At 41.6% G+C, this 19,119-nt stretch overlaps 1 protein-coding gene across 3 annotated transcripts in view; it reads left to right on the top strand.

Annotated features, from left to right (window-relative positions):
- The window catches only part of LOC129333723 (enoyl-CoA delta isomerase 2-like), an 89,449-nt gene that overhangs the window by 30,336 nt on the left and 39,994 nt on the right, over positions 1–19,119 (top strand). Inside the window, exons 2-4 of one of the 3 annotated variants that reach the window (XM_054985575.1) lie at positions 1,887–1,956; positions 6,276–6,441; positions 10,785–10,883. In XM_054985575.1, coding sequence (XP_054841550.1) covers positions 6,334–6,441; positions 10,785–10,883 — 207 coding nt within the window. In that variant the 5' untranslated portion in view covers positions 1,887–1,956; positions 6,276–6,333. The remainder of the gene's footprint in view (positions 1–1,886; positions 1,957–6,275; positions 6,442–10,784; positions 10,884–19,119) is intronic. The other 2 variants (XM_054985574.1, XM_054985573.1) reach the window with 2 other exon arrangements.

Here is a 19,119-nt window from a genome sequence, read left to right on the forward strand (position 1 = left end):
TTCTACTTGAGACTGCTTACCTATTGTATTTTGTATTTAACTGTTTTATTGTTATTATATTTCTCTTATAATTCTTAATAAAACTTATTGAGGGGAAAAATCATCCAAAGACAGGATGGCCCTCATATTGTGAGAGACGGATTATTAAAAATACGGCAAAGGGCTGGTTTTCCAATAGTGGCCTCTCTCCTGAAATTGCAGTTACCTCCATAGAGGAAAACAGGTAGAGATCCTTATGATGTAAGCCAGGTATGTCTCTCTTCTAGTTCTAAATGGTTATCCATTTACTGTCACCTCCACAGGTTGTCTTGTTCCCAGCTCTGCAGCACATTTACCAGCTTCTGCAGCACTAAGCTTTTTTTGTAAAGCATAGCATTCCAACAAATCATGCATGTAGAATGGCTAACCAGCCATTCTCCTATTGGTCAGACCAGTACAATTCTCTCTTATCAGGAAACCAATGAAATCCTAGTTTTGTGTTAGCTCTAACTCCTGAGCATCAAGTTCTACATTAGTTCCACCTGCCTTGGTTGTGCCCCTTGTCCCTACAAGAACAGTTGTTTTTGAAATCAGTAGGTACATACTTAATTGTGGTTCAATAATTTTAGAAATAAAAATACTCAACATGAAATGTAAAATGTCCTTTCTTCCTTTAATGTGCCAGCAGCTTTAACAATTAAAGACTGTTCTTTCTATAAGTAAATGCTAATTATTCCATAGACCCTTCACAGTAATTAGATTCTCATAAAAGAAAATGGTGTAGAAATGCTTAGTGTAAAGAACAAAAATCAGAAGAAAGAGGATGGGAGAAATAAGGTGACTTCAAAGGATATGAAAGGTGTTTTAGGAGGGCAGGGCAGGAGCTGCAGAGGAGAAGGTGCGTTCTAGAGATGGTTATTTTCATGCTTCCTAATTGCAAAGAGAGAGAGAGCCAGAGAGAGCCAAACATGACTACTATGGACCAACTAATTGATTATTAAAGTATTATCATTTAATATAAAAGCCTTCCCTGACAAAAGCTTGACACTGTAGCACTTGGGTCTGGGGAAAGATCATTAAAAGGATGAAAGAAATGCTGCTTTTCTGGTTAGAATATATTGACAAAATTGTCTTGCAGGCATGCTGTTCATTTGATAGGATTATCTGTAATAAGATTATGCACCATGAGATCTAGCTGTAAATTTACCCTCCTTTGGGGGGGGGGGATGTGATTTCTTTTCCAAATTAAGACATGAAAAATAATGGATGGTTTGCAGAAATTTGTTTTAACTAGTGAATACCTGGGTAACATATTTTGAGTTTAGCATGTACTTGAGTGCATGTGGTTGTATACATAAACAATTGCGAATGGAACTCCATCAGTGTAGTATAGTGGCTGGAGAATTGAATGACAGCTAGGGAGACTCAGTTTCAAATCCTTGCTTTGAAGCTCACTGTAAGATCTTGGACCAGCCAATCTTTCTGCCTAACCTCCTTCCAGGGTTATTATGCCACTGCCAGATCAATGGAGATTGGGTGGGGTAAAAATGAGTTGTTACAGCAGCTTGGAATATCTTCTAAATAAATAAATTACAGCTCCTCCTAGATCTCAAATGGGCCAAATGTTCCCTATATGAGTATTTACATTGATCAGCCTCCTGACATGCTTTCACCTCTCCAACATCTCATCAAGTATTTCATATAAACGAATTTTCTTCTGCCCCCCTCATAAAGGCTGATAATAACCATTCTTCTGAAACTAAGAGTGTTCATGGGACAATGTCAAGTACTGGGAGGAGGACTAATTGATTGACTTCCCCCTAGGTTCTGTGCGTTTTCAGCTCTACATAATTAACATTTAAAATTGCAGGTGTTGCTTATTGTTCTTTTTACTCCATTCCACGTAGGCACATCTGTGTACATGCAGTGCCCTGCCCTCCCAACACACAATTCAAGGAGGATGAGGTAATCCCACATGTAGGTGATATTAAATTCTTTCCATCATGTGAATGGAGGATATGTCAGTGGGAGATATTAAGCAATGTTGCTTGTGGAGTAGAATCAACCTGCTTTCCCATGAAAGTGAGAGAGCAACCCTTCAGAAGTATGAAGTGGTTGCATAGATAGTCATCTTATTAGAAGACCTTGAAATGAGAAACAGATCTCATACCTCTAAACATCATACCTCTGTGAAGACGCCTTAGAGCAAACAATAGATAACTTTGCCTACATCTAGGAAAAGAGGTCACCCATCTGGTCTGTGTACTTCACTGGACCAAGTTATAGCACTCCTAGGGTATGAGGGTAAAAGGATCAGTCCAGGTGTGTCCTCTGTAGGTCATTGTATATAAGAAAATACGTGCTCAGGGTTGCAAGTATAGCCCTTCTGTTGCATTCTGTTAACTCGGATCAGAGTTTGACATTTGAACAGTTGCCTAAATGTTTAAACTACCTCACACTCACACATACATGCTGTATTGCCAAGGGGAAATCGTTCTTTTCCTGTATAAGAAATGGAGGCAATGAACACACAAGTCATGAAGGAAAATAGATTTTATTAAATATCTTAAGTAGGCTACAGAAAAAAACTACATCTACAGAAGAAACAGTGCAAGAAGGGAATATGCTTATGTACCTTCAGCTGTCAGGAACCCCTGGAGAACAACAACAGATGGATCCCCTGAAACTGAACCTCAGCGGAGACTAGAAACATGAAAGTGTTCTACGTGGAGGGCTAGTTCCAGGGGGTTCTTTCTGTTTTTCCAGGGCTGGTTGACAACTGAAGGATCATAAACATTACTTTCTTACATCGATTCTTCTATAGATCTGGTTTTTTTCTGTAGACTACTTTAACTACTTAATTAAATCTATTTTCTTTCATAATTTGTGTGTTCATTGTCTCCATATTCCTTAGAGGAAAAGAACCATTGCTCTTGGGCAACACACACACACAGTATCCAAATGACCAATCACAAATGTTATTGCATGATTCATTGTAAGATGCCTGAACTGCTATATCACCTGCAATGCTTTCTGAAAGTGCTGCCATCTGCACCACACTCAGTAACCTTTGTGATGCTGGTGCCCTCGCTTTAATGTTAACATACCAGATAACTGAATGCCTGAAGAATTGCCTGTTTAATTCATGTCAGAGATCAATTCTACAAGCAGAGAGTTGCTATCATACAGGTAATTATTCTCACACACAATTTACTAGCAGTTTGCTAGCTATGCAGTCATTCATGCTGCGCAGACTTTTGAAAGCTCTTTGTATTGGATTAAGGCTTTTAGTAGCCTTTCAGAAAAATCGCTTTGATTCTGGCTAGCATCTCGGAAGGTCAATAGTCTCTTGATAACAGAGTTTGTCTTGTGGAAAGGGTAGTGTTTTCTTAACATTTTCCTACAGGAGAGGTCATCCTCATGCTGTTAAACGTGACTTCTAAAAGCCAAGGATGTCTATTTATTAATTAGGGATTAACTGCAGAATAGAAGCTCCTAGCTGCGCATGGAGATGAAACAAATTATTTTAAAGCTGTTACTGCAGTGCCTAATGAAGTAAATAAGGCTAACAGCACAGAATTATAATGAAGTAGTCTAAGAACCAGAAGAAGGATGTTGAGAGTGTTTGCGGAATGTAAGCAAATCAGAAGGGGGAGTGATTTAATTGTGCCAAAAACAGGATGTTAGAATGGAATATAAAAAAATTAAAATGCAACTTATTTAATATCAGTGTATGTAATTTTATAAAGCTGTGTTCTGTATGATTACATTTATATGTTATATATATTGATTTCAGGAACAGAGGTTTTCAAACATTTGGTTTTTGAAAAAGTAAAAATTTACATATTCTAATGACCAAGAGTGTGGAGGGGAGGTGATTGCTGAATGATTCTGGGCCTAATTGCGACTTACAACATCTTCTTTCTTTATTTTAAATAACTTTTTTGTTGTTGCAAAGATAGCTACCAGGTTTGCTTTAACAAGAAGAAGTGGCACAGAGAGAGAGGGAAACTTTTACTCCCCCCACCCCGGTTATTTTGATGTTTTTGACACAGACACAGATGTGTGTGGTTTCCCTGTTTCTTCTGCAGCTGCCAATACAGCACAGTGACAACAAGGCTTCCATGTGGCAGGTTTCCTTATAGTTTCCTGCCCCAGTCCCCTGTCAGCAGCCACACATCCCCCCTCCACCGGGGCTTTTTCGGGTTTTTTTGGAAGTAATTGAATAGCAATATTCAATATAACAATATTCAATTGCCAATTTTTAAAAGGCCCCCTACAGTAGCAGGGTCAGGAGGTGACTACCATGGAGAAAATGGCTACCATGTGGATGGAACCAAATGACCAGGAAAACCTGAACTTTCCAATTCTCACAGCAGCCATTCAGGCTCTGCTTCAATCTTTCCCAAAACTTCAGAGCAAAGCAGGTTTGGGAAACATTGTGGAAAAACCAGGGAAGCCTTGGGAGGTACATGAATGCATCACAACGCTGTGGGGAAGGGGAGGGGGGTTGAAATTGCTTCCCAGTAGCATCAAATCCAGAGCAAATACCTTGTGTGGAAATGCATTTCCTCTGTGGAAAAAAACTACCTTTGAGCTTAGGCTTAACATTTGCCTGCTCCAGGTGAGCTGTTTCCCGGCGGACTGGCCCTCCTGCCCACTTTTGTATCTGGGCCAGCAGGAGAATCTTCAGTTAGTCCAAAATTCAGCAGCTGAAATGCAAAATGGGCCTAATGCTCTAGATCTGATATTGTGTCATCACCATTGACTCTCGGTTTGTTTTTGAACACATTCCAAAGTGTAGCTTTTAACTGTTCAAGCCCTAAACAGTTAGAGGCCAGGTTTTCTTAAGTAATGCATCCTCTCTTATGAACCAACCCATGTGCTGAGGTTCTACTCTGTGTCCCTTACTATCCATGTTATGGCAGGTGGATGAGGAGTAGAGCCTTCTGTATGGTGCTGCCCAGTAAGATTGCCAATCTCCATATGGGACCTGGATATCTCTTGGAATTGCAACTGTTCTCCAGACTACAGGGATCGGTTCTCCAGGGAAAATCATTTCATATGGGTAGTCATGATGGTTTGCAAAAAAGAGCAAGATTTGGGACCAGTAGCACCTTAAAGACCAACTAGATTTCCAGGGTATGAGCTTTCAAGAGTCAAAGTTCCCTTCATCAGATACAAGGAGTGAAAAAATAGGAGTCTTTATAATTCAGGCAGAGGGTGGGAGGAGCATTGCAAATGAGTGTCAGGAAGCTAGCTATAATATGTTATGGTTAACTTGATAGAGCAGGGGTATTAAATGCAGAAAAATAGTATCTGTAGTGCAAGAAAAAATCCTGATTCAACCCTGGAGGATCCATTGTTCTGAATTTGCAAATGCTTTGAAGAGTAGACTCTATGGGATTATACTCTGCAGTCTCTCCTAGGCTTGCCATCTCGCTGCTGCCCCCCTGGCCTCACTCACCTGGCTGATGGGGGGAGATACAGGGGGGAGGAGTGTGTGTGCTGGGCGCAGTGAAGCTTCAATGCACCCCTCAGCTCTTCCTGCATTCTGGAAAATGATGTCAGTATAAGAGAAATTGCAAGAGCAGCCAGTTCAGTGGGACAGGGAAGCACGGGAGCACATGCATGATGTAAGTACCCTGCTGCCTCCCATTCTCTGTGCCCCCACTTTGGCCCCTGGGACCACTGGATCCCTAGTCTGTCCTCAGGCTCCCCCCCCCCAATCTTCCCACCCTGACTGAACTCTAGTGCCCAGGCTTAGGCACACTGTCCTTGAAAGGTTCGTCTAGCTCTTTCTTCCAGTTTTTGGACACCTTGTTTAGATGCTGCTGTTCCAGCCTACATTTGAACTACAAGGTGATCGGATTTCTTTCTATTGCTCAGTGTCCTTTGCCTCTTGTGACTGCTGATACTTTGGTTTTGTTTGGATGCCACTTGATTGGATTTGTTGATTTTTAGTTTGCTGTTTGATAGTGTTTGTTGTTTGCTGTCTTAGACATTTTATTAATGGTGGAAAGGTGGGATCGGAAACATTCTAATAAGTAAACTGTAGTACATTTCCTTTGCTTCACAAAATCCAGAGTTCAATGTTTACCTAAAGGATTCAGTTAAATAATCTTGTCCAAAGGTTAATTATACCACAACCAAACTTAGCTGTGATTTTAATGCAACTGATCTTTGCTCTGATGACGATTTGCAACCTTTTGAACAAGAAATTGGAGCATTCATTCTGTTATCTACTGAAAATTTTAATTGGATAAATTTGGATAGTTTAATTTTTTTTCTTCCAGAAGTACAGCTTGGGCTCTTCATTTTCCTGAAGTACAGTTACACACAACTAAACCTGCCATGCAAGTCAGCCAGGAAGACTTTGAAAAGGCCAAAGATCAACTGAAATTTTTGAAGACTGATCCTGGTAATGAAGTAAAGCTGAAGCTTTATGCATTGTTTAAACAGGTAATTCTGGCCATTTTCATTTTGTAAATATCTATCTATCTATCTATCTATCTATCTATCTATCTATCTATCTATCTATCTATCTATCTATCTATCTATCTATCTATCTATCTATCTATCTATCTATCTATCTATCATCTTTCTCTGCTCATACGGCTATTGCTTTAAGCAGAAATGAAAACGGGAAGAACCTTATTTGAGATCATGTCTCTGATGTTTAATTATTGCCCCTATATATTTTGCTGCAGAAAGAGTAATGGAATCATTTGTATCTGATAGTAACCACATCACCTGGGCTCTCATATGAGATAGCTCCATATTTTTAAGTACAGGGATGATTAAGCTAGTTGTATTTGTTAAAATCTGTCTGAGAGTTTTCATTTGAATATGCAATACAATTGTGGAGGGAGGGGGGTGTTAGGTTTTTAAAATGTAAGGTTAATAGTGTCCAGTGAGCTTTTCTAGTTCTCTTTTCCTTACTCCATATTCCCACTCTTGGATGTCCAGGATATGTAAGGGGGGGGGATGTGGGATGATTTGTACATTACAAAGCCCATGGAGCTGCCACGAAGACTTTGGATGAGATATGCAACTGGAGTTCTATGCTGGAATCCTACTGCTCAGGTGTGCAGGGGCCTGACTTGGATTGGGACCATGGCACTCAGAGAGAAAGGGCTAAAGCCTTCCATCATGTACCATGTTCCTGACTTGAAACATCCTTGGAAGCTACTAATTGAACCATAAAGGAACTGGGCAGTGCAGTCCTAACATTTGTTTACATGCAGGTGGCCAACCGCCTGCAGATATCCAGCAGCTCTTGTTCTCTCCCTAAAGATTTTTATGAGCAAGATATACTGGTGGGCAAGACACGGTGAGGCCCAGCCAGGATAGCATGCTCCCTAGATCCCCTGGCAACCCCAGCAGTGGCCACCAATTGCTGGGCAGCTGCTGTTGACAGCCTGTAAGTGACAGGGAAAGGCGCAGCCACTCCAGGGACCATGATTGCCCCGCTGCTGCCTGTCAATGCCACTCAACTCCCCTCTAGAGAGCATGTGCTTAACGCACAAAGACTCCTTGATCGCAGCACCCTAACAGAGACACCCAGCTGGAAAGAAGCCTTGCCCAGCTTGCGGGGGGTGGGGCAGACACCCCAGATGCGGTCAGGGTGCCTGCCCACACACCCCTTTCTTGCAAGGAACAGGCTGGCAGCCAAAGCAACACCCTCTGGCAAACGCCTCCTCCCACTGCCGCCACCCCGAGACATGTGCACCTCTCTCCTGGGAAAGTAAATACAAAAAGGCAGCAGGACCAAGAAGAACTTGGCCAGGGTCAGACCCTCAGCCCCTGGCACTCAGGATCTGCCCTCCAAGTCTCAGAGCCTGGTGAGGTGGTTCCCTAAAGACTAGCTGGGAAGGAACTGAGAGCCCTCTGCAGCTCAAACATGAACCCCAATAGTATGAACCCCAATAGTATGGGAGGAGAGGTGGGCTAAAGTCCCGGCAGAGGCCCCCACCCCCGGCAGACACAAACAGACAGCATTCCAACTCACCCCACTTACAGCATGGCGTTTGAGTGGGAAGAAGGGGTTAAATGGGAAGCTTGGCAGCTGCTCTTTTTTGCTGCTCTTTTTTGCAGCAGACCATCTTTGGTGCCACCCAATCCTTACCAGCCCAGAGCCAGAAAAAATCCTCTGGTATGTGCAAAAGGGCAGTCCAACAGGGAAGTGAGAGACGTGGAGGAAGGTGTTGGGGAGGGACATGGAACCATTGTAATGTGGAGGCTAGCAGACAGGGAAAGGATCATTGCGCAACACAGACTTAATTGAGCTGCCAAAAATGAGGAGGATGGCTGGACACAGATTGCCAGCTCCTCTCATCTGGGTAAGTGACTGTGCCTGGGTGTGCTGTTCTTGGTGCTGGGAGAGCTATTCCTCATGCTGCTTTCTCAGGAGCAAGGTTAAGTCACAAGCCAACAGGGGACCCACTCTCTGAACTTGGCTGGAAAGGCAATCATCGAGGATTAAAGGGGGCAGAAACAGCCTTGCTCCCAGGCCTCCCTATCGGACTGCAGCTTGCTTGAAAGGGAAACAGAAACATGTGTGATGGGGGCAGGGAGCTCAGCCTCACACAAGCCACAGCCAGGTCTGATGCACCTCGGGGAAGTATCCATGGATCGGGGGGGGGGATAGCCCCTCCGTCTCAGGTGCTGCCAGCAACCAGGTGACAAATGCCCCCCCCCCCCCTGGCAGGACAGTGGTCTTTGAATGCACCAGGCTGACTGCTGCTGCTTCCATGGCTGTATGGAGCTTTGATCCTGTGAGAAAAACAGTCCGAGTGTTGCATGGCCCCTGACCCATGACCGTGCTTTCTCCTCTCTCTGAGGGGGTGGGAGTGCAGATGAGAGACTCTGCTTGCAACTCTGACATGGGCTGCAAGCATCCCCATACCCCATTCCGTTAGAGGCAGCTCATCTCTTTGGCAGGCATGGGCCATGGTGCCATAAGGGCAGAGGCCACCTCTCTGCCACCAAACTCAATTGCAGAGGTCAGCTTTTGGGGGGATGCACCAGCTCATGTATGAGGGGGGTGCGAAGGAGGGTATGAATGAGCAAGCCGGGGCAGCCAGCTCCCCAGCTCCTTCTTACCTGTCAGCACAGCCTTGCCCCCCTCCTTGAACCAAGACTCTGGAGATGGGCTACCTGTAAGGGAACTTGAATGGAAGAAGTTAGTCAGCTATTCTGGACTTAGCTCTCCTCCAATGTGTGAGAGCAAGGAGTTCATCAGATCTCGCAAAGTGCGCCCTCTGTGCGCTTTCCCCATCACCATGTACACCCTTTTCTGCCTTGTACTCTAAGTCCCCATAGCAGAGGGCTCTCAGGCAGAACCTTGTGCTGCATCCCTACTTACCTGAGTTAATGGGCACCGTGGCTGGGGGTTATATAGGGTGTGGGGGCTGTGACTTGGCGCCTCGGAGAAGGCTTGCCTACTCTGGGGGTGTGAGAAGGTTGGTTGCGTCTGTAGTCCTATGCTCCTATGAGCCCTTTGGGTGGGGCTAAGCATGGGGGAAGCAACTTTTCCTATACAATTGGTGCCTATGGGCTGCCCCACCTTTTTTGTGATGTAACTTTCTGCTGCTCTGGGGGGCCACAGCATTCCTGAACCCAAAATAGCTTAGGGAGCCAACTAACTCGCACCCCTGCCGCGCCCCCTGGCCCACTGGAACAAGGATTTACACTGTAGATCTACCTGCATCCAGCTACTGCGCCTGGAAACTGGCAGGGAACCTGGACGGACTGCGCCATCCTATCTAGAGGTTACAGCGGCATATGTGTGAGATACTCCATCGTACCTCCTCGTTGGCTTCCTAAGCACTTTCAGCAACCCCCATAAGACTGAGCTGTTAATGTCTATCTGTTTGTTTAGGTTTTTCTGTGCTGTTTTTCTGCCTTTCTGAAAATTCCAAACTACAATTTCAGCAATCAGTTTAATTAATACAATTTAAATAAAACAAAAGAAACCCCACAAACATATCCTAGATTGGTCCTGGTCCACTGAGCTGCCTAATGCAGGTCTCAGGGTGCAAGACATGGGCCAAGTACTTTCAAGCCGAAAGAGAAACAAACTCAGCTCACACAGAATTCAGCTGCTATTAGTAAGCTAGCATGATTTTCCTTACTTCTTCCCATCAGTATTTGTTGTTTTCTGTTGGTACAAACAATAATTCCTTGGGGCCATTTCAATTCAGAAAATTGGGGCAGGGGGTGTTCACACACTATAATCCTGTTCTGAATCAGGTCTCCGTGCACCTGGGAATTCCCTTCCAAGCACAGCACTCCCAGACTGTGTCCATCAACCAAACTGGGGGACATACCCTATCATGTAGTAGAGTGTATATCACACAGTCTACAAGAATTGAGGTGTAAGTGTAGGGTTCTCTGCACAGCTTCATTCTGCTTGCCCTGGGCTTGAGAGGGCAAGGTGGAGATGAGGCTCTGCATAGTTTGGCCAAGATGCTGAACACACAGCCCCTCAAATAGGGAGGTGAGGACTACATGAGCTCTTCTGGGATGGTTGTGCATGCTGCTCCAGAAGTACACACAGACCACTACTTTACCTGAAAGAATTTGCATGCCTTTAATATCTTGGAATGGCAAAATGTTAATACAGAAGTCTTAAAAAAATGGGCTGTTTATAAGAACACGGAGCAAACTAGCAGTAGTTTAACTCTTTGTCCAAGATAGCTATATTAAAACCTTATGGCTGATTCTGTGTTTTTGATTTCTTGTTTAATCAGTTTAAACGAATTTGAAAGGTTATAGAAATTTGTATCTTTTCCTTCATGCAGGCAACTCAGGGGCCCTGCAATACCCCCAAACCAGGCATGCTAGATTTTATTAACAAGGCCAAATGGGATGCGTGGAATTCACTTGGCACTTTGCCACAGGTCAGTATGCTATTATTTGCAAATTTTTATTTTTTGTTGCATATATTTGCATGTACATTTGTTGTATGTTAGCTATATATAATTAAAGCTTGGCATGATAAAAAAAATCAAAATCCTACTTTAAGATTTGGCTTACAAAGTTAGGGTGTATAATTTATTCCTCTTCTGACTATGATATTTAAAGTTCTATATGGACTGGGACCAACATACCTGCAGGACTGCCTCTCACCATATGTTCCCCAGAAGGCACTTCACTCAGCTGATAAACATCTTCTGGTGATCCCTGGCCCCAAGGAGGTCCACCTAGCCTTGACCAGGGCCAGGGCCTTTTTAGCACTGGCACCAGCCTAGTGTAGGGTTGTCAGTCCCCCACTAAGGGCACGGGATCCCCCACTCCCACCCTCCACCACCCTGCCTCTGCTTATACTTGGCTGGTGGGGGAAGAACGTGCCTCCCAGGGGTGTGCTCCTGGGCAGTACTGCACGTTCCCGCAGGCCTGATTCGGCCCGAATAAGGATGCTGCAGAGTGCGGGATTGCTCCTGTGCTTCGCAGCACCCTGATCTGGCCCCCTGCAGCTGCGGCCTGCATGATGACATCACTTCCCAGAAGTGATGTCATCATGCAGGCCAGGAGCGCATGTGCGAGGAAGAAGGGGGGAAGCTAAGTGCCGTGTCCCCCACTCCCACTGGGAGGACAAGGGGACCTGGCAACCCTAGGCTAGTGGAACTCTCCATCAAGACCAGGCCCTGTGAAACTTGTTACACTTCCACCAGGCCTGTAAGATGGAGCTGTTTCGCCAGGCCTATGATAGTGGTTGAGGCATGGCCAAACTGCCCGGTTGGCCTCTCTGCTATGGCCTTTGGTCTGCTATGGCCTTTGATCTGCTGTTTGTTAACACACTTGTCTACCTACCTGCCCTGCCCTGCCCCCATGATATTGAGTGAGAGCTGCATTGTCATAAACATCATATGCTGCATTTTAGATATGTGTTTTTTTTTAAAAAAATTTAAAAAAATTTATTGGATGGGTTCACAAACATACACAAAAATCATTATCATTTTCTACCCCATAACATTTTCCCCATCCTCCCCCCCTCTTTTCTGGTGACTCCCAGCAGTTTTCCATACCCAACTTAATCTAAAAAGTATATCATATAAATTCTTAAAGTCTATAATGTATATCTATATTATACATACTAATCAAATCTCTTTACTTATCTTAACTATCTACACTTACTATATTACTTACCTTAATTAAAAATATAAAAATTATATAAGTATATAATAAGTACATATACTAACTAAAAAAAAGATACATATATATGTGTAACATACTATTCCTTAAATACCTATTATCTATATTTCACATATACTCCCTATAACCTATTCAACCTTATTACTCAAACTTATACTCCCCTGTAAATACTATCTCTTAACTTTTTAATACTATAATACTATAACTCCATACTAATCCAATAAGATACAGTAAAATATACCCCTTTTTGACCTTAAGTAAGTTTCTATCTCCCCTTTAATTCTCCAAAGACCACAGTTTCCCCTTCATGTCCCACTTTTTCTCCACATATTTCTTAACTTTTTTCCCAGCTTAATGTATAGTCCAATTCTTCTTGTTCTTTCAATTTCCTTGTTAACTTGTCCATTTCTGCCATATTCAAAACTTTCAGAATCCAATCTTCCATAGATGGTATCTCCTGAGTCTTCCACAACTGTACATAACACATTTTGGCCGCCGTGATCGTATAAAACACCATAACTCTGTCCATTTTATCAAAATCTTCTAGGTTCATACATAATAACAGCAATTCCGGGGGTTTATTTATATTCCTTTGTAAAATATCTGACATAACTTTTACTATATCCTCCCCAGAACTGCTTAGCCTTATCACAAGTCCACCACATATGATAGAATGAACCTTCATGCTGTTTACATTTCCAACATTTATCAGAAATCTGGCTATTACCATTGGCCAACTTCTTCGGTATTAAATACCATCTATACAACATTTTATATACATTTTCACGCACAGTGGTACATGCTGAGATTTTAACTACATTTTTCCATACCTTTTCCCAAGCTTCCATTGAAATTTCCCTTTTACAATTTATTGCCCATTTGACCATCTGAACTTTAACGACCTCCTCCTCTGTAAACCATTTCAGTAATATCTTATATATTTTAGAGATTATTTTCTTCCCCCCCTGAAGCAAACAGTTCTCAATCTCAGAATTTTGTAATCTAAAACCATTTTTCCTTTTGTCTTTCTCATATAAGTCTTTTATCTGCATATATTGAAACCATCCATATTGGAATGGCAATTCATCATTGCCTTTAAGCAAATAATTGTTCTGCTTTATCTCAAGAATCTCTTTATATGTCAACCAGTCTTCCCCTGCATAGTCTGTTCTTGGGTTTACTACTTCCGCAGGGATAATCCACATTGGTATAGACTCTTCCATATATTTCTTGTATTTGTTCCATACCGCAAACAAGCTTCTTCTTACATAATGATGTAAAAACATAGAATCTGCTTTTACTTTTGTCATACCATAGATATGCATGCCATCCAAATAGTTTATTGTATCCTTCCAGTGCTAATAACTTCAAATGCTTCAATGACAACCATTCCCTTAACCAGTCCAAACATACCGCATTGTGGTATAATTTAAAATTTGGTAATTGTAAACCTCCTCTTTCTTTTGCATCATAAAGTACTTTCATTTTAACTCTGGGTTTTTTCCCAGCCCAAACAAAATTTAAAATCATTCTCTGCCACTTTTCAAATTGTTTACTATCCTTAACAACAGGTATTGTCTGTAATAGAAACATCATTCTTGGAAGAACATTCATCTTAATTACTGCAATGCGACCTAACCATGACAAGTTCATTTTGTTCCATCTGATCATATCTTTATCTATTTGTTGCCATAACTTGTCATAATTATTCTTATATAAATCAATATTTTTCGCAGTAACTTCCACTCCCAAGTATTTGACTTTGTTCACTACTTCACATTCCACCTTATCCATCAACTCCTTTTGTTGTTGTTTAGTCATATTTTTACACAGTATTTTGGACTTCACCTTATTTATTACAAATCCCACTAAATCTCCAAAGTCTTTCATTTTCTTCATCAATTTTGGCATGCACTCTATTGGATCCTCCACTATCACCATTATATCATCAGCAAAAGCTCTCACTTTATATTCAAATCCTTTTGTCCTCAATCCTCTTATTGAATTATCTTCTCTTATTTGCCTAAGTAAGATCTCCAATACCATTACAAACAGAAGTGGGGAAAGCGGACACCTTTGTCTTGTTCCTTTTCTTATTTCCAACTTTTTCATCACATCCGAATTGACAACTGTATTTGCAGATTGGTTTTTATATATTGCCTTTATTGCTTGTATAAACTTCTCTCCCATCTGCATCTTCTCCATTGTTGCAAACATAAAATCCCAATTCAAATTATCAAACGCTTTCTCTGCATCCACAAAAAAAAAAACCAACCTGCTTCCCTGGATTTTTATCATAATACTCAATAGCATTCAGCAGCACTCGTAAATTATTTTTTATTTGCCTTTCCGGTAAAAAGCCAGCTTGGTCTTCATCTATGAATTCCACTAACCAAGCCTTAAGTCTTTCCGCTAATATCTTTGCAAATATTTTATAGTCATTATTAGTTAGAGATATTGGTCTGTAGTTCTTAACTTTACTTAAGTCTAATGTCTCCTTCGGTATCAATGTAATATTAGCCTCTTTCCATGTATCTGGCATCTCAACCCCTTCCAATCTCTCATTCATCACTTTTTCCATCAGTTGTTTCAAATCCTCCGCCATCAGTTTATAAAATTTTGCTGTAATTCCATCTGGTCCCGGAGCTTTACCAACTGTAGTAGCTTGTATTGCTTGTAGCACTTCCATTGTTGTTATCTCAGCACTAAGCTTCTCTTTCAACTTCTCCGGCACCTTTGGTAGATCAATCATGTCAAAGTAGTCTCTTATCTTTTCATAATCCACTATTTTTTTCTGATATAGCTTGGCATAGTATTTATAAAATGCTCTCTCAATCAACCCTTGATCATATAATTCCTTCCCCTCTTCTATAATTCTGCTTATTGTTCTTTTCTCTCTCTTTTTCTTTAATTGCCACGCCAAATATCTCCCTGGTTTATTAGCTCCTTCAAATGATTTTTGCTTCTTTTTCTTCAACTCCCACTCCACTTCTTTATTTTCCATAGCCCTAATTTGTTCTTGCAGTAACTTTATTTCATACAACAATTTCTTTTTACCTGGCCTCTTTTTCAGTTGTTGTTCTACTTGAATATTTTTTCCTGAATCTCTTTTAATTTCGCTCCTTTTTTCCTCTTCTCTCTACCATTTAAGTCCATCAACACACCTCTAATTACAGCTTTATATGTGTCCCAGACCATGTGCATTGACACCCCTTTATCCACATTACACTGAATGAAGAACTTCGTTTCTTTTCTAAGCACCTCAGCGCATTCTGGGTCACTTAAAAGATCCTCATTAATTCTCCATCTCCGTTACTTATTTCTCATTCCAAATCTCCACATCACAGGATTATGATCCGAGCTAACTTTCGGTAATATGTCAGTCTCTTTTGTAAACACTACCAGTTCTTTAGACGCCCAGATCATATCTATTCTGGAAAAAGATTGATGACTAGTTGAAAAAAACGTATACTGCTTCGCTTTAGGATTATATTTTCTCCAAACATCATCTAAATTTTCTTGTTCCTGAATTTCAAAAAAAGACTTTGGTAATTTCCCCATCCTTACTTTACTTGTTGATGAACTTTTATCCAATTGCAAATCTACCACTCCATTAAAATCTCCAGCTATGATTACCTGATCATAAGTCCATTGCTCCATTTGTTCTCGTAAATCTTTAAAAAATATATCCTTGGAGCCATTTGGCGCATATAGTCCAAGTACCAAAGTTTTTTTTGCATTACATAAAAATTCCACAGCCAGGTATCTTCCATTTTTATCAGACACTATTAATTTGGGTTGCAATTCTTCCTTTATATATATAACAATTCCCCTCTTTTTTTGCTTTGTTGCCGAAACAAATTGTTTTCCTAACTTTTTGTTAATTAAATATTTAGCATCTTGATCCCTAATATGAGTCTCTTGTAAACAAATCAAATTACTTCTTTGTTTAGATAACCAATGTAACACAGCTTTTCGTTTAGAGGGTGAATTAAGTCCATTAACATTCCATGAAATTAATTTGTACTCCATAATTATAACCTGGATGAGCTAGGAGAGTCTTTTCCATTCTCCATCAGAAATACATCCATTGCATATTTCGATTTAATGACTTGTCTCCCTGATTGAAATTCAAAAGTCACTCCTTCCAGCAGCTCCCATCTATATCTAATTTCAGCTGCCCTCAGCTTTTGTGTCAAATCTCTATACTTTTTCCGATCCTGGAGTACTTTACGTGGTACTTCTTTCATAATTCGAATCCGTGTCCCGGCTACCTCCAATGGAGTTTCAAAGTGTCTTCTAATAATTTCCTCCTTCATTCTCCTTGTGGTCAATTGGACAATAATATCTCTTGGTAAGTTCTTTTGTTCTGCATATTTTGAATTGACTCTATACACGATATCCAAGTGAGTCATCATTTCCTCCTCTGTTTGTCCCCAAAATTTTGCCAATATTTCAGGTACTTGTTTAAGAGCGGATCCATCCATTTTTTCCGGGACCGCCCTCATACGAATTTGTCTGTCCATTGCTTTGCATTCCATCATCACAATTCTTTCGCCCATACCCACAGTCTCTGTCTGTATAGCCTCCGTTTTTTTCTCCCCGTCCTGCACCATCTGTTGCGTTTCTTGTACCTTTTGTTGGGTGTTCTGTAAATCTGTTTTTATTGCCTCCATCTCTTTTTTAACTTCCGTAATCTCTGACTTAATCGCTTCTTTCATTTCCGTCATTAAATTTTGCTGTAGTTGTTGTATCATCTCCCAAATCTCTTTATTTCCCTCTGTTATTTTCTTATCCAAATTCTCGATGGCAACCTGCCAGTCCTTTTCTTTTTTGGAGGCCATCGGACTTGCCTTGGGTCCCCACAAATCAGCTCTCTTTCTTAACTCCGTCTTCTTTTTAATTCAAATCTCTATTTTTATATATCAAAATTTTTAAATGTTTGCCCTCAGTTAAAATGGCAGTTGAGGCTTCCCTTACCCTTAAAATGTCGGGCGATGTTTCTCTATGATATAAAATGTTGGGCGATCTTTCTCTATGGTAATGCTGTCACACCGATGATCTTCCCTTACTTTCAGTGGTGAATCCTTTGCTTCCGTTTCCTTTCCCTTACTTTCAATGGTGGGTACTTCACTTCCTCTTCTAACTTTATTTTTCTTCCGGGTCCTCCTGATCTTCCTGACCTCCCTCACCGCGCTCTCTCTATCTCCTCTCCATCTATTATCCTCCACTTCCTGTCTGGCGGCACGCCTTCCAATTCCCACGATCCGCCCACCGCGTCACTATCTCCCCAACCGCAGGTATGCAAAACAATATTCTTCTTAGCTCTTTTTAACTTTTTCTCACTCTCAAAGCTCAAATTAAACTACTCAGTCTTTTAGTATACTTTTTCAGCTTGGTAACTCAGTCTTTTGTTCTTTTAAAAATTCGGTCTTTATTCAGTAAAACGGTCTGTTGGGGGAGATAGTAATCTTAACTTAGCATAAACTTCTTGGGATGTACTCACTGCTTCAAACGTCCAATTCTGTTCAATTCCGTTCCCGAGGCTTGGGGAACAATGAGCCTATGTCAATTTAATGACTCCCAAAGCTGCTGCAGGGATTTTAGCCGCCCTTCTCCGAGGAGGATCTCAAGGCTTGGGAGGAAAGCCCTTAATTCAGAGCCTCCCACCCGCCGAGACCCTTCACTCTCAGGGCTACAAGCATTCCTGCCGGATTTCTGACTGAAATCCGGAGGCTGTGGGCGATCTGAATGCCCCACCAGCCCAAAAAACAGCACCTTGGATGATCCGGAGCTCTGAATCACGTCGGTCTCGCCATTACCCCAAACCGGAAGTCCCCGATATGTAGTTTTAAAATTTGTATTAAAATTGTTATTCTATCTTATTATTGTTTATTGTTGTTTTTACTTATTGTATTATGATAATGTGACCCGGCCTGAGCCAGCTTGTAGGGAGGGCAGGCAACAAATCCAATATATTAAATTAAATTAAATTAATCACCAGAAAGGGATAAAGAGCAATATAGGATACTAAGCTACTCCTCCTGGCCTTGGAAATTCTCCTGGTCATTATGAGATGTCTTCTTCCTGCTGTGATTTAATTTGTGAATTTTCTATGAGTTGCTCCTCTGAATATTTCAAAAATGATGCCCATTCTTTTATTTAGTTTATTTTCAGTAGAAGTGAACCATTGATATGAAAAATATGTCTTTTCGCAATGCATTTTTAAAAAGTTATGGCTTTTCAATTACATACTTTCTTACTTGCCATCAAAACTCACAGAGAGAGGTAAAGGTTGTATAAAATACTGATCTTGCTTTGCCAATTGATCACCCACTCTGATGAGATCATTAGCTCTTCAGCTTTTTTCACGTGCTCTGGCTGTTTTAGATTGTTGGGCCTTTTGGCCTCACTTTGTCATAAGATCCCATATTTCCTCCGCTGTTCTTCTGTTTGTACTTGTTGTTCACACATGCACCCCTGAAGAAGTGAGCTCTGTCCCATGCAACTTTATTCCACTATGCTTTTATGCTACAAGCAAAGAGAAGTTCCCGGGGCTAACGCTTACCCAAGCTTGGATCCCTTAGAAGGAAAGAGTAATAGACATATGTAACAGAAATAGGAATGAGCAAAAAACCTCCTGGGCCAGCACACAGTGGGCACGCTCCTGCCAGCCCCAACAACATGAAGTCATTGCACCCAGCAGCGGGCATGCTCTCCTGCTTCACAGAGGCCTCAATTGGCCCTGTGAAGGGCAAGAACATACCTGCTGCCGGGCACGATGATGTCACTTCTGGCAGTGATGTTATCACACATGCCGGGAGTGTGCGTGTACAAAGCATGCACGTAAGAAGGTCACACCCAGGTAAGTGCCAGGTTCCCCCCCTCGTGCTGGGAGGGTAAGGGGACCTGGCAACCCTAAAAATCCCTGTAGTTTGCATCATTGGCTCTTTTAAAAATGTCATGGAAAGGCCCCGTATG

This window comes from Eublepharis macularius, chromosome 7 (genome assembly GCF_028583425.1).
Source record: "Eublepharis macularius isolate TG4126 chromosome 7, MPM_Emac_v1.0, whole genome shotgun sequence".
NCBI lineage: Eukaryota > Metazoa > Chordata > Lepidosauria > Squamata > Eublepharidae > Eublepharis > Eublepharis macularius.